General features: G+C 46.8%; 1 protein-coding gene across 1 annotated transcript in view; it reads left to right on the forward strand.

The window, feature by feature from the left end:
• The window catches only part of LOC126278940 (protein dachsous), a 287,615-nt gene that overhangs the window by 18,851 nt on the left and 245,918 nt on the right, over positions 1–22,846 (forward strand). Inside the window, exon 5 of the mRNA XM_049979218.1 lies at positions 3,846–4,057. Within this exon, the coding sequence (XP_049835175.1) occupies positions 3,846–4,057 (212 nt within the window). The remainder of the gene's footprint in view (positions 1–3,845; positions 4,058–22,846) is intronic.

Below are 22,846 nucleotides of genomic sequence, written 5' to 3' on the forward strand. Positions count from 1 at the left end.
AGCCATGAAGTTGAAAAGAAAAGTCTTGTAAGATATAATAAAAGATGCAAATATCGTTAGTCTATACTGGTGATCTTGATGCGATGGTGAGTGTCACCGATGGTGGTATAGTTGTTCTTGTAATTGTGCTGAGGGTGTTGATGTTGCAGTTGTAGGTGGTCTGTCTAGGACTTGATGCTTAGCTCAGATTAAGTGTGGAGATGACTTTGAGACTGAGACTATCGGAAAGGTGATAGGTGAGGGGCTGATGAGAGAGAGTGGGTTCAAGAAGAGAGTCTTCTGGGGAGGCTTAGGAGGGTTGGAATGGAGGAAGACGACGTGGCTGAGTTTGTGACGCGGGTCAAGAAGAGCTACAATGGAATTGTTAAACTGGATAAACACCCACCTCCATAACATTTCATATGACTTGCAGAACGTAGCAACTTTACACTGGAGGCAATAAGAAAACCTCACAATATAAGAAAATACGGACGAGGAGAGAACACGGATTCTAGTTCTGTGTTACAAAGTATACGAGTGGTAGGTTACAGAGGTCCTTACACATAAGTGTTGCGCAACATACCTCATTCAGTAAAAAAAGAGCTAAACATTATTTGCAATGTACAATATTGCAATTACAACATTACAATTTACAATATTACAAAACACTTTTACAGTGACGAGTGAGAGGTAACATACATGGATATGTGAGAGGGATGGTTACGACACTGCATGCCACATGATAGCCACAATTTGTATTACCGACGCAATAACACTACCAGTTTAGGGGGTTTATGTTCGAGCAGGTCACTAATGTCATACTCGACTCACTGACGTAGGAGTGCGTTGTTTGAGGAAGGAGGTTTGGCATGAAAGCTCTCAGATATGGAGCGAATCTCCTCTGAAACAGTCTTTATTTGCAAGTCATTGTGAATCGTAATGAACCGTGGAGCATTTAGTATGATTCGCAATGCATTTTAAACAACCTGGAAGTTGTTGAGAAGCATAGATACCACATGTCCCCATATGGGGCAGGCATACAGCATGGCCGGTTGTATTGCCGATTTATGATGCAAGAGACTGCTTTTCCTGTTTAAAGAAGACCTGTTTATTAAAAGATATGAGACAGCAAATGCAAGGGTTGTGCAGACTGTAAGTCGGCTACACCTTCCAAGTTTCTTCTCCACATGATGGCCGCTCCGACTTAGACATTTGTGCCAACCTTCTAACACTCTCGTCAGACGAGGCAGCCGCCTGTGCTCCCCGCCAATTCCATGTGCTGGCCTGTAGCTCGTTGTCTGTGCCAAAGTGTCGTCTTTGTACACAGCGGTTCGTGTGAACACAAATGTGAAAATCAGAGGGAGCCTGTATGATGGGTGATCAAACACTTCCCGTCGAAAATGCTCTAGGGGCTTCCTCGTCGCCCCTGCAGTGTGCATCCGTGAATGGTCACGAAGAAGGAAATGCGTGACATTTACATTATGTGGGGATGCCTGAAATCAGGCGCAATGTCCTGGTAGGCACCCACGCTTGGCGGGACACGGTATTTCTAGGTATCTTTACGTGCTAACTGTGCCCTCAGAATTGCAAAATGTAAGGTGACGCGGCTGATGAGACACTGCCCAACACATCTGAACAAAGCTTCATCGAATTTTCTCTGTTATTTCCATTTCACGACCTTTCAGAACTTACTTTCCGGACACCCCTCATTTAATGTTTGATTTGTTCTCTACGCCGCTTATATGTACTTACAGATAGGGGTTTATAACAACGATATAATGCCTGCAGAAAAAAATGGAATAGATTTGGGAGTGTGTCGCGATGATTAGGTGAAGTACACAACGGGCTGCTAGTGTGATTTATTGGCAGACATGGAGTCGTTCAGGTCAAAGGGATGGATAAATTACGGAGAGCCTTGGTGACGAGACAGATTGTATCTTCGGTGGTGCGGTGGGACGTAATAAATTGTTTGGAGGAAGTGTTGTATCGAGACAACGGATGTGGACGGCTTATTATGGTTTGGTGGAAGAAGACACAGCATTACATTTACAGGAATAGTTTTGGGGAGGGGGGTAAGATGCAGGTGTTATATGAGAGTCGAGATCGTAGTTTGGGACGCAGGACATTGATTCGAGATATAACGAGCTTTGCTATGGGAAAAGGTGTGTGTCGAATGAGGTGTCAGTTGTAGGTCACCATTATGATTAGACTTGGTGTCCTGTGGGTTCAAAGCGGTGTCTGCAGTGAGGGCATTATTATTAACTGGGTGATCGATACTTGAAGGGGATTCTTAGAATGAACAAATTACACTACTGGCCATTAAAATTGCTACACCAAGAAGAAATGCAGATGATAGACGGCTATTCATTGGCCAAATGTATTATACTAGAACTGACATGTGATTACATTTTTACGCAGTTTTGGTGCATAGATCCTGAGAAATCAGTACCGAGAACAACCACCTCTGGCCGTAATAACGGCCTTAATACGCCTGGGCATTGAGTCAAGCAGACCTGGGATGGCGTGTACAGGTACAGCTGAAGATGCAGCTTCAACACGATACCACAGTTCATCCAGAGTAGTGACTGGCGTATTGTGACGAGCCAGTTGCTCGGCCACCATTGACCAGACGTTTTCAGTTGGTGCGAGATTTGGAGAATGTGCTGGCCAGGGCAGCAGTCGAACATTTTCTGTATCCAGAAAGGCCAGTACAGGATCTGCAACATGCGGTCGTGCATTATCCTGCTGAAATGTAGTGTTTCGCAAGGATCGAATGAAGGGTAGAGCCACGGGTCGTAACACATCTTAAATGTCACGTCCACAGTTCAAAGTGCCGTCAATGCGAACGAGACATGACCGATACGTGTAACCAATGGCACCCCATACCATCACGCCGGGTGATATGCCAGTATGGCGATGACGAATACACGCTTCCAATGTGCGTTCACCGCGATGTCGCCAAACACGGATGCGACCATCATGATGCTGTAAACAGAACCTGGATTCATCCGAAAAAATGACGTTTTACCGTTCGTGCAGCCAGGGTCTTCGTTGAGTACACCATCGTAGGCGCTCCTGTCTGTGATGCAGCGTCAAGGGTAACCGGAGCCACGGTCTCCGAGCTGTTAGTCCATGCTGCTGCAAACGTCGTCGAACTGTTCGTGCAGATGGCTGTTGTCTTGTAAGCGTCCCCATCTGTTGACTCAGGGATCGCGACGTGGCTGCACGATCAGTTACAATTATGCGGATAAGATGCCTGTCATCTCGAGTGTTAGTGATACGAGGCCCTTGGGATCCAGCACGGCGTTCCGTATTACCCTGCTGAACCCACCGATTCCATATTCTGGCAACAATCATTGGATCTCGACCAACGCGAGCAGCAATGTCGCTATAAGATAAACCGCAATCGCGATAGCCTACGATCCGATCTTTATCAAAGTCGGAAACGTGATGGTACGCTTTTCTCCTCCTTATACGAGGCATCACAACAACGTTTCACCAGGCAACGCCCGTCAACTGCTGTTTGTGTATGAGAAATCGGTTGGAAACTTTCCTCATGTCAGCACGTTGTAGGTGTCGCCACCGGCGCCAACCTTGTGTGAATGCTCTGAAAAGCTAATCATTTGCATATCACAGCATCTTCTTCCTGTCGGTTAAATTTCGCATCTGTAGCACGTCATCTTCGTGGTGTAGCAATTTTAATGGCCAGTAGTGTAAGAATGTGGGGCCGAAGCTGTTGCTGACGAGAAGTGGGAACGAGGCTCGGCTTTTAGTTGCAGCTCAGCCTCACCTGCCACGATGTGAGTGAGGGTGGGATGGGCTGGGGTTTGGCGGGGACGCGCTGCGACCGGAGTGCTTGCCGGCAGGCTGGTGGCGCGCTCGCAGCACCGCATCAACGTGTCGGCGACGGACGGCGGCGGGCTGCGCGCGCCGCACGACGCCGAGGTCTTCCTGAGCGTGAGCGACGCCTCGCAGCGGCCGCCCATCTTCCAGCACCCGCGCTACACCTTCAGCGTGCGCGAGGACGCGCCCCGGCACTCCGTCGTCGGCTCCGTCAAGGCCAGCAGCAGCGACGTCGGTGAGTACCCCAGCTGCCGCGACTCGTCCGACTGCGGGTGCCGCCAACACCGACGCAAACGAGGGCCTCGCCGCTTGTTCGTGACGTCACGTCAGCTCGGCCAGGTCTGTTGCAGGCATACTCATAATGGTAGTGTCTCCCTCTCTGACACACGAAAATGCGAAACTATTGGCGGTAGTTGACCAACACACATTGTTCTGAGAGATTTCTGCAATCAATTAATTGTACCATTCATTTCACTTCTTAACAAATAGTGTACTCCTGAACTTAAATTTCCACCTGTTTTAAGGGCTGACATACAAAAACAACTTCATGATCCAGCAGCAACAGAATTCGTGCTTCTTTACCTTGTTTGTAATTCTGAGGAAGTTACGTTTGTACTGGGTTGCTTTTACAAGAAACTGTGAACATATTGGTGCTCTTCTTTAGGTATCTTGGTTGACTATGGGGTGAGGAGCACTGAATGTCAATGAAATATCTTGCGATTGTACACTTTGGGGGAGGGGGTAGGGGACAGAAGAAGAGGCAAAAGAGAGATACTTGTTTTATCAAATAAATTTTTTTATCTTATTAAGTTTTTCCTTTCAGTTGCAAGAGAGGAATATTTATCTTTTCTAATGTGCATGTTTAAAAAAGTTTAAGCTCAGCAGTATTTTCGATGTATGAAGCTATTTTTTTCTCCTATTTAGAATTCCTTTTGTTGAAAACGGCTGTAATCTAATGACTGGCAATAGTTGGACATTTACACGTGTAAATTAGTTCACATTTCCAGTGACGATGTCAAACGAAAATAAATAAATAAAAGAAACGAGTTAATTGTAAGGGGGTTGGGGTAAGTTTCGATAACAAAATGGATCAAGTAAATATTGTTACTTGAATGTAAAATTTCCGAAGCTTGCAATGGGGCAAAGCATCTTCTCATATTGATCTACGTTTGTTTAGACAGGATTCAGTAATACAGAACTATGATCTTCATTTGTAGCTTTACGATACTATGAAAATCTTTCATCTAAATAAAACTGCAGAATCGAAAACAATACCAAACATTCTGTCCAAAATTAAGAGATTTATAGTGAGACGCACGCCCAGGCTTTTCTGCGTGCAACAGACCTGTCGTTCGCCGTGCCTAGCTGACGTGACGTCACCAACAAGCGCCGAGGCGTTCCTTTGAGTCGGTGTTGATGGCACACTCCTCGTCTCCATCGGAGACTCATACATCGCCACTGACACCTGTCATTCTTGCATTGTACACAGACCAATACAAACATCTTTGACTAAGTGTCCATTGAGTAAGATTTTGGAGTTTTATTTCGTGTTAAGTTTCCTCATGAAGATCGACAAACGATTCCCGTAACCCAAAGGGTCTGTAGTAGTCATTCGTGGCTGATGCGATCGAAAGCTTTTTGAAAGGCGGTGAATAGTAAGCTACCTTTGACTTTACTTTTTCCGGTGCTGTGCAGATGACATCTCTGAGCGTACATGATGCAGTTATAGTACTTTGCCGACGTACAGTGCAATGCTGATACACCCCGAGGCTTTTACCCAAAATAAATTCCAACCTCAGTTTTCTATATGTCATGTGCCAATTACAATAGTGATACTCCGATAACGTGCCAAAAAATGTTGGCGAAATTATGTGGAAAGCCGGTTAGGTTCCTGTGATCTTCCTCTACATCTACATCCACACTCCGCAAGCCACCCGACGGTGTATGGCGGAGGGTACCTTGAGTACCTCTATCGGTTCTCCCTTCTATTCCAGTCTCGTATTGTCGGTATGACACTGTGTGGGCTCTAATCTCTATGATTTTATCCTCATGGTCTCTACGCGAGATATACGTAGGAGGGAGCAATATACTGCTTGACTCCTCCGGGAAGGTATGTTCTCGAAACTTCAGCAAAAGCCCGTACCGAGCTACTGAGCGTCTCTCCTGCAGAGTCTTCCACTGGAGTTTATCCTGTAACGAAGCGCGCTGCTCTCCGTTGGATCTTCTCTGTCTCTTCTATCAACCGCATCTGGCACGGATGCCACACTGGTGAGGAGTATTCAAGCAGTGGGCGAACAAGCGTACTGTAACCTACTTCCTTTGTTTTCGGATTACATTTACTTAGGATTCTTCCAATGAATCTCAGTCTGGCATCTGCTTTACCGACGATCAACTTTATATGATCATTCCACTTTAAATCACTCCTAATGCCTACACCCAGATAATTTATGGAATTAACCGCTTCCAGTTGCTAACCTGCTATATTGTAGCTAAATACAGAGGATCTTTCTTTCTATGTATATGCAGCACATTACAGCTGTCTACATTGAGATTCAGTTGCCATTCGCTGCACCATGCGTCAATTCGCTGCAGATCCTCCTGCATTTCAGTACAATTTTCCATTGTTACAACGTCTCGATACACCACAGGATCATCCGCAAAAAGGTTCAGCGAACTTCCGATGTCACCCACAAGGTCATTTATGTATAATGTGAACAGCAACGGTCCCAAGACACTCCCCTGCGGCGCACCTGAAATCACTCTTACTTCGGAAGACTTCTCTTCATTGAGAGTGACATGCTGCGTTCTGTTATCTACGAACTCTTCAATCCAATCACACAATTGGTCTGATAGTCCATATTGTCTTACTTTGTTCATTAAACGACTGTGGGGAAAGTAGTCAGTTTGATTTCTTCATCTGTTAAGTATTCTTCAGGGAAGTATTTAATCGCGCAGTTGTGCATTGACAGTTGCTTGTTGGTAAGGATCACGAAAGTAGGTGGGCGCGTGAGGCATTATTTCTTGTTGGACACGTAAGCATTGGCCATATTCGTCGTAGACTTTGTCGCTCATCGTACTGTTGCACCATCACACTTACCGTCGGTCCCGTCTTTCGGTTTGGATCTAAGAATAATTCCTTGCAGGTGGTGCTGTGTAGTGTTTGTCAGTTTACCTCTGTACCTTTTGCAGTAGGTGTCAACATTAAGGGCTTTTCCAGTTTCAGACAATTCTCGGAAATCCAGAATTACCGCCTCCACCCCTGATACGTGTCGCCGGCACCACCGCCGGCTATTGAACTGATATAAAGGCTAATTAACAGCGCACAATGAGCGGCGGCGCCGGAGCAGCGAGCGCAGCCGGCGGACTGCGGATTCGGTATTTAGAAAACGCGACGCGGACGGCGGAGAGCGCGGCCCGCAGCAGGCCACATACTTGAGTCGTCGCGCCCAATTTACGACTCAATTGTGGCGACCGAGGAGGCAGGCGGTAAGCGGCGGCGGCCGCTCCTTAATGACGGCGGCGTCGCGGGGGCGGGGCGGGGCGGGGCGGCGGCGGCGGCGGCGGCGGCGGCGTGCTTGCGGGCGCCGCTGCCAGGTGTCAGCACGGTCGCGCCGCCACCGCCGCGTCCCACGCTCTCCTGACAGAGGCCGCAGCCGCGTAAATTAAACGGCGGGCGCGGGCCGAAAAAGAGCGGCCAGGGGGCATTCCTCGCCACTGTTGACCTCCAGCGCCACATAAAACACCGCGCCCGGCACAGGGGGCCGCGACAATGGCCGCCCGCGTGCCTGCCCGACTTAATGGTCGCCCGAGTGGGCGACGCCGCCCCTCGCACGCCGCACCCCGCCCCCCAGCAGCTGGTGAAAAGTGTGTTTTCGGGAAATTAACAAGGCCCGGCCCCGCGGCCGTCGTGCCCACCTACCTGTAATTGTGTGCCGCGCCGCGCCGCGCCGCGCCGCGACGCCTCGTGGCCGTTTTATTTTGGCGCCGCCGCCCGGCGTGCCGATTGTCTTATTGTGCAGGTCGTTACACGCGGTTCTACCAGCGACGCCACATTCCCGGTACGGCGCGCGCGCTCCGCGCTCTGCCGACACGGTGGCCACTCCCCGGTACACACTGCTTTTATTACGAATCTTACATCACGACTCGAGACTTAAGAGGTAGCCACGCAGCCCCCTCCCCCCTCTCTCTCTCTCTGTCTCCCTCTTTTCCTTTTGGGTTCTGTTACCTCCGAGCGAGCAGAGCGTAGCGTATACAGCGCTTGTGTCGCTTGCGAGGTGCACTTTTTATTTGGCGGAGCTCTATACACAATTTATTGGAGTCGTGAGTCCGGGGACCGCTGCACGGCCGCTCGGTGCTCGGCTTCTGGGGCAGCGAGGGAGGGGAGCAAGAAAGGGAGGGAGGGGTGGCGTCTCGCCCCGTAAGGGTGGCTGCGAAAAATGAAGCGCGCCGAACGGTTTTAAAAAGTGAGCGCCGGCTATCAGGCAGACATCTGGCGCGGGGGCGGTGCCGCCTGCTCATCTGAGTGCAACGCAGGGGAGTTACACGGCGCGCCTGCTGCAGCAGTCGCGTAATCAGGAGCATAAAGAAGTCGCCGGCGGCCGATGTAAGGGGCGCGGAGCGGCCGGCCTGTGTAACACAGACGTCGGCCGGGCAGAAGAGCTCAGCGCCGCTGCCGTGATTCACTGCGCTGCCGCAGCACGGCACGGCGCAGCACTCTGTCTGCGCGTTGTTAGGTGCACCGCCAGGCGCTACTCCTCACTGATCATATCGCGTCCAATACACCCCAGAGGGCAGCAGGTACCGGCGCCCAGGTTGATGCCGCGCTCCTCGGCTTCAGGAAGGCGTTCTGCACAGTATTAATGCCGCTGTTTTGAAATTTCCTGACAGGTTAATACTGTGTGCCGGACCGAGGAACCTTGCCTTTCCCGGGCACACAGTTCTAATCCGACACGAAGGTTCACGTTCGATACAATTCCGCACTGTCGCCAAACGCACAAAATGGATGGAACACCAATGGAATGAGGAGCTACTTAGAAGAGAGCGTGTGATCATTAATTTTTTTTAGGTGTAACAGTAGCTTCGGACGTACTCCACGGAATATTGAGATTTGGCTTCGAGGCTTTTCTTGCCAGAGGCTTTTTCTGGGTGAGTACATCCACCAAGGTATTGACATATCTTTGAAGTGCATTTCCCGTAAGTAGGTTTGCAGTTCTTATTATTTATTTTCTTATTACTGACTTTAGTAGGCGTATGTTGCCTTTCAGTACATGCGCAAGTGATTAGTCTTTGAGGCCTCGTATTAGATCTGAAGTAAGGACGAGCAGTCCACGTGTGAACACAACGACAATGTATTTCTAAACGACCACTCTTTGTATACTGGAGAGAAACAGCCCTTGTGCCGCGCGGTCTGTGGCGCTGCATTCATGGACTGTGGCTGCTCCCGGCGGAGGTCCTCTCTCGGACATGGGTGTGAGTGTTTGTCCTTAGGATAATTGAGGTTAATTAGTGTGTAAGCTTAGGGACTGACGACCTTAGCATTTAAGTCCCATAAGATTTCACATACATTTGAACATTTTTTGAACAGCCCAAGTGTCGGCATTGCTCTCTCATTTTCCTATGCGACTACCGTGTTGATTGAAGCTTCGGACTTTCTAGAGTCTAGACGATCAATTTAATCTGTATTACGTTGAAATAAACTGTATTCCTCTGACATACGTTTTACAGCCGTTGAAAGTGACGCTCGATTTAGTCACAATAATACTGAGCCTCATGAAGGTGACGTCATCTTATTTACTTTTCGAGAAATTGTCACTAACTTGGCCGCCGGAGACAGGAAACTAATTTGAGAAGAACACACTAGTGTAGTAAACCGTGTTTTTGCTGTTTGGAATCCCGAATTCTACTGAGCGAGGGGGCGCAGTGGTAGACACTGGACTCGCATTCGGGAGGATGACGGTTCAATCCCGCCATTCTGATTTAGGTTTTCCGCGATTTCCCTAAATCGCTTGAGGCAAATGCCGGGATGGTTCCTTTGAAAGGGCACGGCCTACTTCGTTCACTAATCCGATGAGACCGATGACCTCGCAGTTTGGTCTCTTACCCCAAATCAACCCAACCCAACCCAATCCCGAATTCTGCAGAGAGTGAGTGGAATTAAAATTTGCCGGCCGCGGTGGTCTCGCGGTTCCAGGCGCGCAGTCCGGAACCGTGCGACTGCTACGGTCGCAGGTTCGAATCCTGCCTCGGGCTTGGATGTGTGTGATGTCCTTACGGTAGGTAGGTTTAAGTAGGCAGCCGTGTCTGTTGACGCAGAGTATAGCAGACAAGTGGTTAGCGGCGCTGTGGAGCAGGCTGCGCGCGGCCGGCCGGCGCCAGATAAGCCGGGCGAGCCGCGGCTGCGGCCGCTGCCCGCGATACGTATCTGTCCTCTGGCCGGGAGGGCTCTGCTCCGGCCGGGTTCGCATAAATATGCATGCGCCCGGCGTTCGGGCACGGTCCTCTCTGTATATTCTAACGTGACTCTGAGGTATTAATTGGTTTCCGAGACAATGGGGGAATGGTAAACTGCGCTCTCTAAGTGAACGCCTAGGAAAACAATTATATGCTCTTAGGTTAACATCTCGGGCAATTATATCATAAATATTTATAATGTGGCCAGCGACGACGCCGACTGCGAGTGTCTCCTCGAGATGAATTCCTCTCTCTCTCTCTCTCTCTCTCTCTCTCTCTCTCTCTCTCCCTCCCCCTCCCTCTCCCTCTCACAACACACACATACACATATACTCACACGCGCATTCACACACAGAGAGTTTAATTTTTGGCTGGGACCGTGGGCAACACTGTCTCAGTACTAAAATAGTTCGAATCTCCTACTTGCGATCAAGATTTTCGGAAGGTTTCGCTAGGTCACCGGGCGAATGCCCCAGCTGGAAAGCCCGTCCTAATAGTTTCTTATTGACAGTCCCTCTCCCCCCGCAATATTTTGCTGGAGAAGACAGAGTTCCACAATGGCACTCCACTTTCAGATCTTACCAACAGGGAACGACAAATGGAAAAAAGAAAAAGCTTTTCCGCAGCACCAACACTTCCCTGTGTCCATTCCAGTGACGCACTCTGCCCTTTGTGCTAGTTTCGTGGTGATGGCGCTAGAGGTATGAAAAAAATGGTTCACATGGCTCTGAGCACTATGGGACTGCTGAGGTCATCAGTCCCCCATAACTGACAACTACTTAAACCTAACTAACCTAAGCATATCACACACGTCCATGCCCGAGGCAGGCTTCGAACCTGCGACCGTAGCGGTCGCGCGGCTCCAGACTGTAGCGCCTAGAACCGCTCGGCCCCACTACGGCCGGCTAGAGGTGTGAGGCGCCGGTGGAAGACTGCAGTAATTTACCGGTTACCGATACTGAATTTTATTTCCTCCACCGGTATCGACTATAATGGATAATTATCAAAGCGAGCTGCATCTATAGGAACTGTACTCGATTTGAAGCTGCTGTATACAGGCTACTTACGTAAGGTCTGGAGCCACAGGAACCGTCAATGTCAAGAGTTATTGAGCGTGCCCAGCTTCGGGAATTTGCGAATCATGCGGGATTAAAAGTTCAAATTCCTACAAGGCCACGGTATACGAGGACACATTTGGACCGAATAAAAATGTCCACCATCATTCGGCTCCTCTTGAACCACGGCGCTTTTTCTATACATCTACTCAGAGTCGACATTTACCGTTGTCGTATATGTGAGAGTGATCCTGATTTAGGTGGTGCAGTCATGGACTGCGCGGCTGGTCCCGGCGGAGGTTCGAATCCTCCCTCGGGCATGGGTGTGTGTGTTTGTCCTTGGGATAATTTAGGTTAAATAGTGTGTAAGCCTAGGGACTGATGACCTTAGCAGTTAAGTCCCATAAGATTTCACATACATTTGAACTTTTTTTTTTTAATCCTGAGTTAGAAGCTGATGTAAAGCACAACTTGTTTTCGTGTCCCAAATCTGACAGCAAACGATTGTAATTTTGTAACGGATTGGTCAGTATGGGTGGCAACGGCCTTGCCGCAGTCGATACACCGGTTCCCGTGAGATCACCGAAGTTTAGCGCTGTCGGGCGTGGTCGGCACTTGGATGGGTGACCATCCAGGCCGCCATGCGCTGTTGCCATTTTTCGGGGTGCACCCTGCCTCGCGATACCAATTGAGGAGCTACTCGACCGAATAGTAGCGGCTTCGGTCAAGAAGACCATCATAACGACCAGGACAGCGGTGTGCTGACCCCACGCCCCTCCTGTCCGCATCATCCGCCGAGGATGACACGGCGGTCGGATGGTCCCGGTAGGCCACTCGTGGCCTGAAGACGGAGTGCTATTGACCAGTATGGAATAGCACCTCGCTCAATCAGCTTCCTCTGCTTCGTTTGCTAAAGACATTCATATTTATAAAGTGACTGTTAATTTCCTTAAGATCGTGGACCGAAATATGTACGTTTTAACAGTATTCACTTTTGTGTATAGCTTACGATTAAAAAATACTGTGATTTGATAACACAAAAATGTCTTCTTTACCTCCCACGCGGTTTGTTAAAAATTTACTGTGGAAAAAAAGGTCTCTAGGGACAAAAGGTATAAACTCGTATCTACAATTAACTATACAATGTAAACACATGTTTTAGGTCGCTAAATAGACTACCAACTCTGGAGGCCAAAATAAAATTGGGAAGTTAGCAAAGAAAGAATTACGGGACTCTAAAAATCGTGTAAACGCGCTTGAAACTGATATAATAGAAAATTCCTTTTCACAAAAGGCAAATACATGACATTACGACACAGTTGTTAAAGCAGAAGTATTTTATGCATCTGAGGCTATCATAAATGCTGGTAGAGCTCAAATCAAAAACACAGGATATATAGTAATACAGCAACGTCTTATTTCACATTATTTACTGTGTACCAACTTTTTAAACTTAACGAGCCTTCTGCATTAGCTATGAAGTAACGGAAAAGAGTTGTGAAACTACGTGACGACTGTGGCGAAGGTTTTGCGAACTCTGGGCAACTCTGGAGCTCGGCATTCGCGAGCGTGAGAAACAAGTCGCGGGCCCACAAAGAACAATGAGAGAGAACACAGGGATGGCATTCCTGAGCACATTTACCTTCAGAAAGAATTTATACTAAAAGAGTAGTGCGCCGGCGATTTTTACTTATTTTTATTTTTTTCCATATAAAGAGACGGCGATAGCCCGGCAGCCGGACCGGGTTCGCGGCGGACAGCAGCCGCTTGTATATTCGCCCCTCGCGAAATTTACACCGCGCGGAACGTCTTTACACTCCAGGCGAATAATGTGACCCCGTGGAGCCGCGCGGGAGAAAGAGAGAACCGCAGAGCCCTCCGCATGCTGAAAGCCGCGCCGGCCTCTTCGGCACTCGACCTCCGCCACCAAGCTGTGCAGAAGCCAAAAGTGTAACAGCAGTTAACGATCACATTGCGTTTACCTGCGGCGATGCATTTTCCAGCAAAACGTTCGCATCGGCTCCCACCGTCTGTGCGTGACATTTAGAACTTTTAAATGATTTATCTTACGTGCAAATGCCACCACGAGTTCAAAAGACTAACACAGCAGAGAAATTTGTGGTGGACCGCATCAAACCCTATCACAAGACTGATAATTTGTCAAATATATAGATCGCTCATCTATAGGTTTTGATAAGTGAATTTGTTAGTACCAAAATATGTGACATAAATGGCCGTACCTTTTGTTTCCATTGACTTAGGAGCATAAATTTTATACACCGGTAATTTCAGCTGGTTACCACTACCCGTTCCTGAGAAGAAGGGTTCTTACCAGACAGGCAGACTGAGGCACGCAACCCTGCCGCTATTTTTTAGAGCACAACAATGTACGGAAGCGAATGATGGACTGCATAAAAGGTGGAAATGAGGTACGAGAAGGAGGATGCTGAAAATTAAGTGGACTGACAAGAAATGAGGAGCTATTCTGCAGAATCGGAGACGAAAGCCTTATGTAGCACATACAGACTAGAAGAAGGGACAGGATGATTTGACATGTGTTCTGACATCAGGAAATAACTCGCATGGTACTAGAGGGACGGGTGGAGGACAAAAGCTGTAGAGGAAGCAGAGTGTGAAGTATATCCAACAAGGGATGGAGGACTTTGGCTCTGAGCATTATGGATCTTAACGTCTGAGGTTATCAGTCCCCTAGAACTTAGAACTACGTAAACCTAACTAACCTAAGGGCATCACACACATCCATGCCCGAGGAAGGATTCGAACCTGCGACCGTAGCGGTCGCGCCGAGGATTTAGGATGTAAATCGTATTGTGTGAAGGGTGTGGCATAGGAGAAGAAGTCAGCAGACTGATGCAAAGAAGAAGTAAAAAAGAGAGAAAAGGGGAATGCGGACAAGTGGTGTATAGAGCGTGGTACAATTAGCTGACGGCTTAACGATTAGCAAAGCAAAGACGAAGGTGATTGGTTGGTCGGTTGATTTGGGGGGAGGGGACAAAACAGCGAGGTCATGGGCCCCATCGGATTAGGGAAGGATGCGAAGGAAGCCGGCCGTGCCCTTCCAAAGGAACCATCCGGGCATCTGCCTGAAGCGAGTTAGGGAAATCACGGAAAACCTAAATCAGGGTGTCCGGACGCATATTGGAATCGTCTTCCCCCCGAATGCGAGTCCAGGCCCGAGCTGCATCTGCAGCAAAGTCCATATTTTCCGCGTTGGACTTTCTTCCTTTACTTTACTATTCCTTTACGATGACATAGCTATATTAGTAACACCCCACAGGTCTAGATTATTCAGCGATTTTTTAAATTAATTACTGGCGAACTGAGGAGAGCTTCATATTACGGTCCAGTAACGCCTGTAACGAGTATTTTCCCATTCTCCTGCAATTCACGTGCCAAGAAAGAAATACCTCTCCTTCATTCGACAAAACGCAATGGCATTATTTTGTTTTTATTTACCTAGAACTATTTCGTTTGTCGTGAAGTTTTTGTTATGGTTTTAGTGGCTAGAGGAAGTCGGCAGCATAAACAAATAACAAAAGAACAGATGCAATACGTGCGTGTTCAAATGTTAGAGAACAGTATGTTTCGTCATTCGGTACATTCTCTCCCAATTCCACGCCCGTCGTCTTGGTGACCAACGTCACCCATATGTAACTCTGTAAACTATCATTTCTTTTGCCTCATGAAGTCCAGATGAATAAGTGCATGTATAATGTTCAGGGAAAGAGAGTTATTGTTTTCTTTCTGCAGACGGATAAGCTATTGCATTGATAATCTTCTCCTCCTTTTGATCTGTAGTCCTTTGTGAACTCTGTCCTCTTTAACAATTCTCCTTCAGTTACAATGCAACGCTCGAGTTTTCCATACCCTAAAGACCATTTTCTGTAGGTCCTCCATGACTCCATCTACCTATCCATTTGGTCCTCGGTCGATCCTGTCCTCTTTGACCCTTTCGATTTCCAACTGATAACCTTTTAGCTACTTCCGTATCATCCCTCCGTGCCAAGCGCCACACCCGTCACGGGCTGATTTTCTTATTCTTCCGTTATACGGAGCTTATAAGTAGCACCTCTTCAAATCACGTTTATCTCAAAGAAATCAAACATTTCAATAGTTTTTAATTCTTAATGACTAACTTTCCGAGACATCGTACACACTGGTCCTTTAAATGTTTTATAAATGGTTAATTTGGTGACACTTGTTAAGAACTTTGAGGGAAATAGTTTTTTATTGCAAAGTAGGCTCTGTTTCCTGCTATGAATCTATATTGATTTTGATAAGATGTGATATTTGAGTGGGCGAACTTCGATCGCAGGCGTTTATAACTGCCCAACCCTCTCATAAATATAACTGACCAAAGTCATTGAGGGCAGCACATCGTCCTTGCGTGTGTCTCCAACAGCCACATATTTTGTTTTCTGTTGGTTGGTATTCAATACCATATTTCTGCTGGCTGGTTCAAGTGTGGCGAATGTCTCCTCCATTGCTCTCCGAGTTCTTGCAACTGTATCTAACGTGTTACCTTCCATTGATTTATTCCAGAAATTTGGATAAAGTTCTCTAGACTGCAGTGCTTTTAGAATAAGCGTATCATATTATTATATCATTAAATGGGTGCAGTTTATTACAATATCGGGAGTGTAGTTCTTTCAGTGATAGCAGATAATTTCCTCCGGTTGTTGTATTACTTTCAGTGTATGATGAAGTGATATCCGGTGTGAGTAACAATAATTACGGCAGCCAAGATGTTTCTGGCGCACGACGCGAACAGACAGTGCAAAGGTAACCGAAGGACGCAGCGAGGGCGAGTACGCAGCCGTCTGAGTAAGGACCTTCGTTAGCGGTCCACCCTCCTGGTAGCTCCGGTACGCCGGGTGGGACCGCCAACACAGCTCTTAAACAGCTGCACGCTGCATTCTGCTTCTGCAGTCCTCGTCTGGCTCGTTTCTTATTTCTGCGAAATGGGCGCGGTTTCCTGTTTTATTGTGTCGCTGAGGAGCCGGAATCGTGAGCACAGCCCGGTATGCTCCGCGAAATAAGCTATACATTCTAGTTTACACATGGCCTTCTGCCTGCCTCATTGTTTCCGATTCGCATGATTAACTCGGTGAATATATTAACGTGCTGGCCACAGCCTTATATACGACAATGTCTTTTAAATGCCGATGCATCTTTCATGAGTATGTGGGAGCGCAAAGAAAAAATCGGCGATCAGAACTTTGCGAGCGGCTGACGGTTCTTAGTCTACAGAACGTTGAAATATAGAAAAAAATCACGGAGCACAGAAATAACGGAAAACGCAGAAAAAAGTTATTTGCCATATGTTCACGATTTGTACCTATCTAGTTGTGAATAGAATGTGCAGGAGGCTCATAGGGACTTCTGTGTATTCTCTGTCTTTTCATTTGTATGTTCAAAAAATAGCTATTGCGCCGTCTCAATTTGTAATGTAGAAGCATACAAGTTTTTATTTTTTGAGAATATGTGATCCGATACGAGAGGATAATTTTTAGCAACAGTATACCGTTAGGAGACCCATCTACTTACATTTCTTGATATTTTCTTTTTACTCAGCGTCGAAAGTACAGTGATGACACTTGCAAAGATCAAAATAGTTTATATAGTTTTTACGTGATGAACTATTTGTAACAACTCAATGTAAATTAAGTGGCCAGCCAGAGAACAGGATGTCGTTAACAGCTTTTAGCTTAGGAAGCCTTCTCTCGTCTTTTTTTGTTGATCTGATCTTTCTGTTTCCTCCTGTTTTGAACTATTTTATTCCGATTGTTACCTCCGCATTTTATAATATCTTGTTCTTGTTATTCAGCGTTCGTGTCGTAACTTCTGTACCCCTAACTTGTATGATTTCCGTTGAATATGAATGTCACTGATAACTGTCTATGGTCGTATATGAAAACTACATTGTGAAAGCATCGATTTACATGCAGAGGCATAACGTGAGGGATGTTCAATAAAGATCGTCACTGAGTTTCCAAAACTTTGAGGAGTTCATACTTCTGTTAGTGTCGTCGTACTGTACTTGCTCCCTCTGCGTTACCATTGCTGAAAGATGTCATGGAGGCCGTTATTTGCCACACATTTCAAAATCGCCTCTAAAGCTTTTACTTTCAGGATTTCATTATCAAACTGTGTCCCTTAAGGTCCTTTTTAACAGTCGGACAGAGGAAAAGGCACAATATCGGATCTAGACTGAAAGATGGATATGGTACTGTACAAATCCTTTTCGCTTCACAAACGCTACCAAATTTTGGTCACCGTGAGTTCTCTATATTATCCTGATGAAGTGTCTACTTCTAACAATTCCTTACCTTATCATCGGAACGTGCTTCTTAGTCAGTTGTCTCAGGAGCTGTCTGTTGTATTTTTTCGTGACTGTAGGTCTCTTGGAGTGACAGTACATCATGACTTCGTAATCGACTAATTCGCAGACTACCGTACTTGCAATTTTTTGGGGGGTATTTGACCGAGTTTCATGCACTGTGCACGGCTCCGATCCTTCCTGGGTCATACTAAAACACTCGCTTTGATCTATAGCGAAGATGTTCTGCCAGCATGCATCACTCCCATAATCAGCACACTGTTTTCCGCAGCGACTCACACCAGCACGTTCCTGCTTTTGGTCTCGAGTTAGCAATCGCGGATCCAGCACACACACTCTAGACATGTGCAGAGTCTCCTTTAAAAGAGTGTGAACACTTCCAGTTGACCAGAACACGCGCAAGTTGTCTGTTAGTGAGGCGACTCAGAGTCCATTTCCAGGGGCCTCCGGGAATATATCTGCAGAATTTCTGCAATAATAACTACTTTGCGATGAGAAGCTAAAATACAGTTGCCAATATTGTTATACGATTTTCGTCAAATTCTGATACTTACGATTAGCGAACACAATTGAACGGAACGGCAACGTACTTTTGTTTTAAGGGTAGCTGATACTTGATATCTGCCGTCATTCTTGCAATGTTTGAAGGCACAGGTTCAGCGAAAGCCTGTTTCCTTCCTTACGTTTTGAATGTCACTGTTTTAGGGACACCTAGCCACTCTATTTCACCACGAAAATATCTATTCGGCAGTCTGTGAAGCGAGTTCTGTGCGACATTAGTGACTGCTAACTACGTGCGAAGTGCGAGTAGTGGAATTTCTGTTACCCCCAATTAACGTTTTTCATTGCTGTAGTTCTAGCTGAAGAGGGTATCGGGCCAAACATTACTGGCAGTGCGTTAGTATGACCAACACAACGTGCACAATATCGTGTAGAGCGAGGCGAGATACCAAATTGAAAAAGGCGGTTTGGACGAATTTTGCTTACTTTTTTTGTTGAGGAGAAATTCAAAGATTATAGTGGCTTGTTTTGCGTCTAAAAAGACATTACTGAATACTTGCACGCGGATCAAATACTTTCGATTTGCCGATACCATTTTCTTAGCCGCAGAGAAGTCTACGCTTCCCCATAAGTGGTCACCAACCTGGATGTAATTACCCCTTTAGATGTTAAATGAAAGTTTTTGAGGGTTAAAAACAAAAGGGTTCGATTGTGTTCCGCTCACAATTCAAATTTTTTCAGTTAATATTACTACTACCCCTATTTAATGAAAATGTAAGTTGCGAATAATTTCATTTTTTAATACTAGCATTAGCACGTGACACAATGTAGAGGAGATGACAGCTTGTGAAACGAATGTATGATCATCTTCTTCCTCACAGAGTCCATCCACTAGACCCAACTTCGTACGATGCATCTGTGATAGTGAAAGTGAGACACATGCATAGCACATGCTTAAATATATCATGAAAATGCCTTCTCCGAATTATAGGTAGTTCCCAAAATTGACCAGAATCTGTTTCATTATTCATTTCACAACAGAAAAACGGACTATTTGACAGCACAACATAACAGTAACTAGCCGTAAGTAATGGCTACTACACAGCTGCAGAGCGTACACCTCATTATTAGCGCCAGTGGACAGTTACAAATTATTGGCAGCCTGAAGTGTTCCAACTTCTGCCGGTTCAAAAGTAAGGAGACTAATAAGTCCAACAACGAAATGATTTGCGGACAATAAATACAGCGCACACATTTTAAGTTGCTTAATTTGAAATGGGTGTGCCTGTTGTGGATGATGGAAGTGGCACTAGGGAGAGGAGTTATGCCGACGAATCACGTTTCGTAGCAAGAGTCATAGCGTAAATGGAGATATTCGCTTTCTTTCTGATAGTGAGTTGTAGGTAGCACTTGCGACACACTTTATGAATTTCTTCGTCCTTCTATTAAGAAAAAGCTTTTTAGGAATAACCAGTACCTGTTGTTGTGTCTTCAGTCCTGAGATTGGTTTGATGCAGCTCTCCATGCTACTCTATCCTGTGCTAGCTTCTCCATCTCCCAGTACTTACTGCAACCTACATCCTTCTGAATCTGCTTGGTGTATTCATCTCTTGCTCTCCCTCTACGATTTTTACCCTCCACGCTGCCCTCCAATGCTAAATTAGTGATCCCCTGATGCCTCAGAACATGTCCTACCAACCGATCCCTTCTTCTAGTCAAGTTGTGCCACAAACTCCTCCCCAATCCTCTTCAGTACCTCCTCATTAGTTATGTGATCTACCTATCTAATATTCAACAGTCTTCTGTAGCACCACATTTCGAAAGCCTCTATCCTCTTCTTGTCCAAATTATTTATCGTCCATGTTTCACTTCCATACATGGCTACATTCCATACAAATACTTTCAGAAACGACTTCCTGACACTTAAATCTATACTCGATGTTAACAAATTTCTCTTCTTCAGAAACGCTTTCCTTGCCATTGCCAGTCTACATTTTATATATCCTCTCTACTTCGACCATCATCAGTTATTTTGCTCCCCAAATAGCAAAACTCCTTTACTACTTTAAGTGTCTCATTTCCTAATCTACTTCCCTCAGCATCACCCGACTTAATTCGACTACATTCCATTATCCTCGTTTTGCTTTTGTTGATGTTCATCTTATATCCTCCTTTCAAGACACTGTCCATTCCGTTCAACTGCTCTTCCATCACCTTTGCTGTCTCTGACAGAATTACAATGTCATCGGCGAACCTCAAAGTTTTTATTTCTTCTCCATGGATTTTAATACCTACTCCGTATATTTCTTTTGTTTCCATTACTGCTTGCTCAATATACAGATTGAATAACATCGGGGAGAGGCTACAACCCTGTTTCACTTCCTTCTCAAGCACTGCTTCCGTTTCATGTCCCTCGACTCTGCCATCTGGTTTCTGTACAAATTGTAAATAGCCTTTCGCTCCCTGTATTTTACCCCTGTCACCTTCAGAATTTGAAAGAGAGTAATCCAGTCAACATTGACAAACAGCTTTCACCAAGTCTACAAATGCTAGAAACGTAGGTTTGCCTTTCCTTAATCTTTCTTCTAAGATAAGTCGTAAGGTCAGTATTGCCTCACGTGTTCCAGTATTTCTACGGAATCCAAACTGAGCTTCCCCGAGGTCGGCTTCTACCAGTTTTTCCATTCGCCTGTAAAGAATTCGCGTTAGTATTTTGCAGTATTGGCTCATTATCCTGTCGTTGAATGAAGCACCTACAGAAACTAAGTATAAATCACCTTGTGTCATTTTAAAACTAAGCGTTCGAAGAAAATTCTTTTTCATTCTGAAGTCGACTTCACGATGGTGGAGAGGGGGTACTGGCTACCGTCCGACTGCACTGAGGGGTGACGGTCTCACATCGGACAGGCTGGTACGGCGTACACAGGCCCGTGGCCGTGTATCGGCGGAGCGACCTGCGGCCGTGTCGGCGCGCTGCGCCACCCCTGCGCTCAGTATGCAAAACTGCCGTCCCGCCATTGTATTCGGAATGTGGCGTCCGCCGTAAGCCTCCCCACCCCCGCCCCCACCTCCGGCGGGCCGCCCGCGCCCAAATCCGGTCCTGGGCGGCGGGGCTGGCCGGCGCGCCGCTCCAGAGCCTTATTCCCCCGCGAGCGCGATTCGCCGATGGCATCGCGAAGGCCATGAAATTTCAACAGTGTTACAGTTGCCCTGGCCGCGCACTGGGTTACAGCGCGAGGTCGATAACCCGAGGCCGCACGTTTCACGGAACGTTAAAGTGTAGCAACCTCTGACTGTACCGTTAGTTAAACCCAAATGGAGTAACATATCCCTTACATACGCCACCTGACAAACACTGAAGCAGCCAGAAGAGAGAGTTCTCTGTGACAGGTACACGACACCCGGGTTTTGTATGTGTTGTTCATTTTTTACCAGCCTGGTAGGGGATATAAAGGGCTTTAACGGTGTCAGATGTTGAGTAACCCCTATGAAGCACACGCAGATGCTTCGTACCCGTGTGAGACAGCGTTGTCATCCCTCGGCAGGGTTTGAAAGGGGCCTCGTTGCAGGCCTCCATTTGGCGGGCTGGTCGAATCGAACAGTCTCTAGATTTGTGGGGCATTCGAATGTGGCAGTGGCCCGGTGTCAACAGCACGGGAACGTGAGGGCAAGCGTACTCTTCGTCCAAGCTCCACTCGATCCCGTCTGGCCACCAAAAGGGAGGATAGGCATATTGTGCACCAACCACGTCTCAGCTCTTTCACATGTAAGGCTGCCATCCGAGAACAAGTCGTGGACTCCACGTTACGTTCCGTGTCATCCCGTTTCATCGGTCGGAGAGTATAGGCCGCTATTAACACTATAATACAAAAGGTCGCGTGTGCAGACATCCTATTCCTCCAGTGGTTCGGAGAGGGACAGTGATGATCCTCTTCGCGTCGTGGTGCGGGCAACCATCGAATGTAACGTAACTTTACGGTAGTAACTGAGGGAAATCTGACGGTACAACTGTACATCACATACATCCTGTGTCCTCACATGTTACCTCTCGTGCGACGGTATCATTGTGCTATTCTTCAACAGGGCACTGCTTGTCCACGCATAGCACGTGTCTGTATGAACTTTCTGCGTGTCGCTGAGATACTCCCCTGGCCTGCAATATCACCATATCTGTCCCGTATAGAACACGCCCGCGACCAGCTTCGACGTCAGCGCCAATATCCAGGATATCAAGAAGCAATTGGAGCAGTTGTGGCTTCGTGACACCATTTGTAACCGAATCAGTGCCTCCAACCAGACCGGAGAGTGAGAAGCATCATACTGAGAAGTGTATTCATACTGCAAAGTTCTTCATAAATTTTACTCGATTTCGTAGTGAGTGGGATCATATGTCGTACACCCGTGACCCGTGCAGTTCCCTCTCGTTCCCGCCTCCCATTCTGGCTGCTTCCGTTTTTTGTTGCGTCCATTGCAAGCAAACTGAAGAGAGTTGTTGAGTGCAACGAGAAACACATCAGCAGCAAGTCCAACAACGCAACATGTCAGTTTGTATCTGATGGAGAATGTTTCTATTTTATGGACTACTGCTCGAAGGAATGAAATTCCAAGCATGTTTTACTAACAGCGTGTGCCAAGGCTAGTCATAATGCTTTATCAC

The sequence above is a fragment of the Schistocerca gregaria genome, chromosome 6 (genome assembly GCF_023897955.1).
Source record: "Schistocerca gregaria isolate iqSchGreg1 chromosome 6, iqSchGreg1.2, whole genome shotgun sequence".
Lineage (NCBI taxonomy): Eukaryota > Metazoa > Arthropoda > Insecta > Orthoptera > Acrididae > Schistocerca > Schistocerca gregaria.